At 47.8% G+C, this 6306-nt stretch overlaps 1 protein-coding gene across 1 annotated transcript; it reads right to left on the bottom strand.

The window, feature by feature from the left end:
• Positions 1 to 2164: 2164 nt before the first annotated feature.
• On the bottom strand, positions 2165 to 5093 carry GPR32 (G protein-coupled receptor 32). Its single transcript, XM_045856223.1, is given in 5 exon segments — positions 2165 to 2775; positions 2778 to 2924; positions 2927 to 3040; positions 3043 to 3176; positions 5074 to 5093. Coding segments are annotated over 5 exon segments (1026 nt in total).
• Between the last annotated feature and the right edge of the window lie 1213 nt (positions 5094 to 6306).

Here is a 6306-nt window from a genome sequence, read left to right as displayed (position 1 = left end):
ACGAGGGAATACTTGGCCACCTGCACGGAAGAATAACTTGGCCGATCTCTACTGTACTTACACTCAACCATCTCCACGATATACTCTTCGTAAACACACACACACACACACAATGTAGGACTATGTATATGACACGTTCTCTTTGAATCAAAGATGCTTAGGCATGGGTAGGGGGTCTGAAAGGATGTACACCAGAAACTAGCAGTCTCTCGGGAGAAGAGGTCGGGATGGGCGGGGAGGGGTCCAGAAAAACAGGAAAAAATATTTTCTCTTTACCATGAGCCTACATTATTTTAACATTTTGATTTTGAATAAACCACTTTTTCCAACTTATTTCTTTTTAATCCTCATCTGAGGATATGTTTATTGATTTTAGAGAGAGAGGAAAGAAGAGAGAGAGAGAGAAAGAGAGAGAAACATTGATTGGTTGCCTCCCATTTGCTCCCAGACCAGGGATCCAACCCACAACCTAGGTATGTGTCCTGACTGGGAATTGAACCTGCAACCTTTAGGTATACGGGAGGATGTTTCAACAACTGAGCCACCTGGCCAGGGCTTCCAGCTTACTTTTTTTCTAAAACTTTTATTTTCCAGAGAGGGAAAGGGAGGGAGGAAGAGAGGAAAAGAAACATTGATTGTCTGCCTTCTGTATGCCATACCCCATACACACCCCAACTGGGGGCAGAACCTGTAACCCAGGCATGTGCCCTGACCGGAATCAAACTGGTGACCTTCCAGTTTACAGGATGATGCCCAACCAACTGAGCCACACCGGCCGGGGCTCCCAGCTGACTTTTTTACATGCCTCTGTCCTTCCTGCTACTCAGTCTTTGCATCACTGTATCCTCTCCTCACCCATGGACCACGGAAGCACCTGGTGCACAGAGTCGAGAGATCTGAGGCTCTGAGGGGAGCTCTTACAGGGCATCAGAGCAGGGCCAAAGCTGCCTCTTCCGGGAATGAACAAGTACCATGGTAGCTTTGGGTTTGAATATGTGTTTGTTTGTTTGCCTCTACCAGAATCCAAGGAACGGTCATTGTGACCACGGACCGCTGGGATTCTGTCCCCAGAAGGGAGTGTTTATTGCACATGTCAGTGGGGCTGCTATGGGTTTCAAGTAACAGAAAACCAGACTCCAAAATAGCTTCAACAATAAGGAAATTTATTATGTCACTTTGCACAAGTTCCAGAGGTTGGCAGCATGATAGTTAAGGGAAAGATTCAGCTGCTCCAACAGAGATACAAAATAACAGTGGTTTCAATGAGCTAGAAATTGACATCTCTCTCTTCACAGCATGGGTTAACACATTCCGGGGCAGAGATGGGAACACAGTTGCTTTGTTGTTTTCCATGCGGCTCACCACCACACATGCTGTGACAGATTGCAAAAATGGCCCCAGTTCCGCATACCTTCCTGTATCTGTGCTCCTTGGCAATGTCACTTTGCAGATTTTTTCCCATCAGAGGTGGAATGAATTACCCCACCCTTTGAACCTAGCAACATTGTGTCAAGTGTTAAGTGTACATCTCACACTTTCCATCTTGCTCATGGAACCCTCCCCAGTCAGCCTGCAGGATGATGAGAGCTCTGTGGCTCAGTCAGTTGCCATCGACCCAGCCACCCTTCCCAGAAGCACAGAATCACTCAGCTGACCACATGAGGAAGCCCAGCCCAGACCACAACTGCTCAGCTGAGCCCAGCCCAAATTGCTGACCACTGAAATCAGAAAAGGTAACGGTTTTAAGCCTATAAGTTTTGGAGTGTTTGTTATGCAGCAAAAGCTAACTAATACACTTGCATTCTAGACCATGGAATGGGAGGAATATAGGGCGGGCCCTCTTCCATTCCAGGGCACTTCAAGGAAGTTAGATTGATTACCTCCGCTCACATCTATTGGCCAGAACGTACTCACATGGCTGTACCTGGTTGCAAAGAACACTGGGAAACTTCGTCTTTTTTTTTTCTGGCTAACCACAGAAGACTTCTATTTGAAGTCTTCCTATAAAGGAAGTCTTTCTATAAAGGAAGAATAGAATGGTTACAGGGAAATAATCAGGTGTCTAATACGGAGATTTAGCTGAAGTGGTGCCAGGAGGACTTCCTGAAAGAAGAGGCCGGATTTGGCAGCATCTTGGAAGCCAGCCTGCTAAAGGAGCTACAAACTACACAGGAGGATTTTCAGCTTCCACTCTAAGGTCTCCATCATCCCCTGGGCATTTCCCCTGGGGAGCAAGGTGAATGAGAAGGCCCTCCTCACCAAATGCCCTGGCCAGAGCAGAAGGCAGAGAGTGGAAAAACTTCTCCTGGAAATCTCTGCCAACAAAGACATAGAGGAAAGGGTTGAGGCAGCTGTTGAAACAGCCCAAGGAGAAGGTAGCGCAGAGGATGAGCAGCATTGTGGGGTCATGAGGGTTCCGCAGCCCCAGGTGGACCAAGAGTGCCACGTTAAATGGGAACCACAAGGCAAAGAAGGCACTCACCAACAACAGCAGCAACCTCTTTGGCTGGTGGGTGTGGACACAGCCCTCCCACCAGAGCTTGGCAAGGAGGAGGTGGGCACAGGTGCTGATGACCACCAGGGGCACCAAGAAGCCCACCGCAAAGTAAGTGATGGTCACCGCCATGTACCTTTGGCGAGTCACTGGACCCCAGTCATCGAAGCTTCCCTTCCCCTCATGCTCTGTGTAGAACTTGAAGAAGCAATACTTACACGCGTCTGGTTTCTCAGTGGCCTAGAGTCAGAGGTATGGAGAAGAAACGACAGCAGCCAGCCAGCCAGCCAGCTCGCTCGCTGCACCGTGGGGTGGTTTCGGACCCAGACCAGGTGGAGGACGGACATGCAACAGTCCACAGAGATGAGGATCAGGAGGCAGATGCTGGTGAAGAAGGTGAAGGACAGGAAGGCCAGGCACAGCTTGCAGACAAGTCCTCCAGGGGCCACTGGTCGCTGGCCAGGCTGTAAATAGGAAGAGGCAGGGACGCCAGGACCGCGAAGTCGGCGAGGGCCAAGTGGAAGAACCACGTGGTGGTGACTGTGATGCGGTCATCCAGAGCACCAGCCCGTTGGCCACCACGCCGACCCCGAAGGACACAGACAGGGTGGCTATGGTCAGCATGCGGAGACACTGCGCCTCCGCAGGTTGCCATGTGGGAGCCGCGGTGCGGTTCATCTTTCTAGAACAGGAGCGATGACTGCAGGTCAGAGCCACGGGCGACCTTCCACTGCCTTTTGGAGCTCGTGGTCCCCTCTGAGGCCCCTTTATGTATTTCTCCACTCAGCCCAGGGTTGTTGAGCACTTGCTGCGTAAGTCACTGTGGTATTGCTCTAGGTACTGCCCTTTAACAAAACAGGCCCTCTAGTGGGGGCTATCCGATGGGAAACATTATATGTGTAGTAAATATAGCCGTAAAATCCTGCTTTAGAAGGTTACAAGAGCTATGAAAAAAATAAAAAGGTTTGCCCTGGCTCGTATGGCTCACTGGACTGAGTGCCAGCCTGCAAAACAAAAAGTTGCCCGTTGGATTCCCAGTCAGGGTACATGCCTGGGTTGTGAGCCAGGTCTCCAGTAGGGGGCGTGCAAGAGACAACCACACATTGATGTTCCTCTCCTTCTCTTTCTCCCTGCCTTTCCCTCCCCCTAAAAGTAAATACATGAAATCTAAAAAAGAAAAACACGATTTAAAATTTTATGTATTTATTTATTATTTTGGTAAGGATTTTATTTATTTTTAGAGAAAGGGGAAGGGACGGAGAAAGAGAGGGAGAGAAACATCAATATGTGGTTGCCTTTCATGTGCCCCCTACTGGGGACCTGGCTTGTAGCCCAGGCATGTGCCCTAACTGGGAATCAAACAAGCAACCCTTTGGTTTGCAGGCCAGCACTCACTCCACTGAGCCACACCAGCCAGGGCTGATTTAAAAATTGTTTAAGGGGCTTCTGATTTGGGGTAATGTCAGAGTATCTTTGTCAGATAAATAGTCCTGCAAATAAAAAGTTATAAAATCTGAAGAAAATATTTAAAATCACTCAATTTTCAAAGATCTTGGGGAGTGACCAAGCTCAATCATAAACCAGAGGAGAGTCCACCCTTGATGGGGGTCAGAGTTATGAGTTCTCACCTTCTTGATGTGAGTGCAATGTGACTGCTGCATCCTCACTGGCTGGAGGCGTGAGATCACAGATTAGTGGGCAGATTAGCCAGAAACGTAGTGAGGAGGCAGGGAATTGTGAAGAAAAGAAAGCCCAAGAGAAGGTAAACTCCAAGATCTGCATATTAAAAAATCCATCCAATAAGGGAGATAAATGATAATGGGGGAAAATACAATAAAAAATTAACAGAAAAAAAATCCATCCAAATCCTTAGCTTACTAAATTATGCATGTTCACTGGAGACCCCCAGATGCCTGGTGAACAAGCAACAGCTGAAATTTGAAAGCACTGAGCAGAGATTTCAGCTGTTGCCCGTCACAGAGTGTACTCAGAGTTGGGAGCTTGAGTTCATCCAACCGAACTGCCTGCCAAAACAAGAATCACTCTTCAGAGGAACATAACACAATGCAGAGTCTCCACCATATTTCATGCATAATAGCCAAGGATCTGATTTAAAACCACTACACGTGTGAAGTAACAGGAAAGTATGAGGCATATTCAACAGAAGAAGCAGTCAAAAGAAACGAGGATAACTCCACAATAGCATGGATATCATGATATACAAAGATGTTAAAACACCTAATACAAATATGTTTAAAATCTTAAATGAAAGGAGCCCTTGCTAGTGTAGCTCAATGGATTAAGAGTGGGTCTGTGAGCCAAAGAGTTACCAGTTCGATTCCCAGTCAGGGCACATGCCTGGCTTGCAGGCCAGGTCCCCAGTAGGGGGCATGTGAGAGGTAACTGATGTATGTTTCTCTCACACATCACTGTTTCTCTCCTCTCTTTGCCCCTCCCTTCCCCTCTGTCTAAAAATAAATACATACCAATCTTTTAAAAAAATATATTGAAAGCAGCCAGAGAAAAATGTCCCATTGCATACAAAAAAACATTGATATTAACATCAGCTGACTTCTCACTGTAGTGGAAAGGAGGCCATATGACAATGGAACAGTAACTATAAGGTACTGCTAGAAGAAAAAAATCTGTCAATCTAGAACTCGGTAATTTGTGAAAGTATCCTTCAAAAAGGTGAAATAAAGATATTTTCAGATAAAACGAATCTGAGATAATTTATTGCATGCATCCACAAGAATTCCTAAAGAAAGTTCCTTAGGCCAAGGAAATGACACTAAATGCTAACTCATCTTTACAGGAAGGAAAGAAGATCAGAATTGATTTTAAATCAAGGTAAGGGGAATTAGGAATGTGGGGTTGAGATAGAAAGGGGCTCTTTGCAGTATAAAGAAGGTGTGCCCAGTGGATTGAGCACAGGCCTATGAACTGAAAGGTTGCTGGTTCGATTCCCAGTCAGAGCACATGCCCAGGTTGCAGGCCAGGTCTCCAGTGGGGGATGCACGAAAAGCACCCACACATTGATGTTTCTCTCCCTCTTTTTCTCCACCCCCTTACCCCTGTCTAAAAATAAATCAATAAAATGTTTTAAAAAATAAAAACAGGCATTGAACTCATGGTGTCTCCCAGACACACACCTCAGCACTGCAGATACAACAGCAATGAAAATAGTCAGAACTTGGAAACCTCTTCCCTGGTGGAGCTGACAGTTGGCACGAGAAAGCCCTTCCCTGGGGGAGGTGGCGCAGAACTTCCCATCTCTTTGGCTAAGCTCCCCCTGTATTCCCCCCCCACTGTACCGCAGCTGACCTTGTCCCCATGCCCCTACCCTCTGAGCCCTCTGAGGCCCCTCCCACCAAAGTCCCATCCCGTGTCACCGTGTCCTGTGTCCCAGGGCGAGGGTCAGGCCGAGGAAGCTCTGTCTGTGTCCACTGTCTGTGTGTCTCTCCAGGGCAGCTACCAGCCTTGAGCCCGGGTTGGAGTCAAGGGCGTGCGCAGGAAGCTTGTCAGTGAATTTGGGAGCAGATAAGGGTCCAGGAAAGACTCTTGGGCAAGAGTCGTGGTGGATCCAGAGACCAGTATCAGAGCCCGTGACATGTCACTACATGTGGGTGCTGATAGGCCCTGGCAGCCGGGAGTTGGGGGACTAAAGAGGAGAGAGACCTCAGAGGACTCATTTCACGGTGTCATTCCAACTCTCTGCATTTGTCCTTTCCTGGGTCCCGGCCCCGGGCCCCATCTCAGGAAGGGAGTTCAGCTTCCGGGAGCACCTACTATGCGTTGTCCATGTATTACTG

This window comes from Phyllostomus hastatus, unplaced genomic scaffold (genome assembly GCF_019186645.2).
Source record: "Phyllostomus hastatus isolate PE091 unplaced genomic scaffold, TTU_PhHast_1.1 phas_scaffold_1224, whole genome shotgun sequence".
In the NCBI taxonomy this organism is placed as follows: Eukaryota; Metazoa; Chordata; class Mammalia; order Chiroptera; family Phyllostomidae; genus Phyllostomus; species Phyllostomus hastatus.
This window is presented reverse-complemented; position numbering and strand designations above follow the sequence as displayed.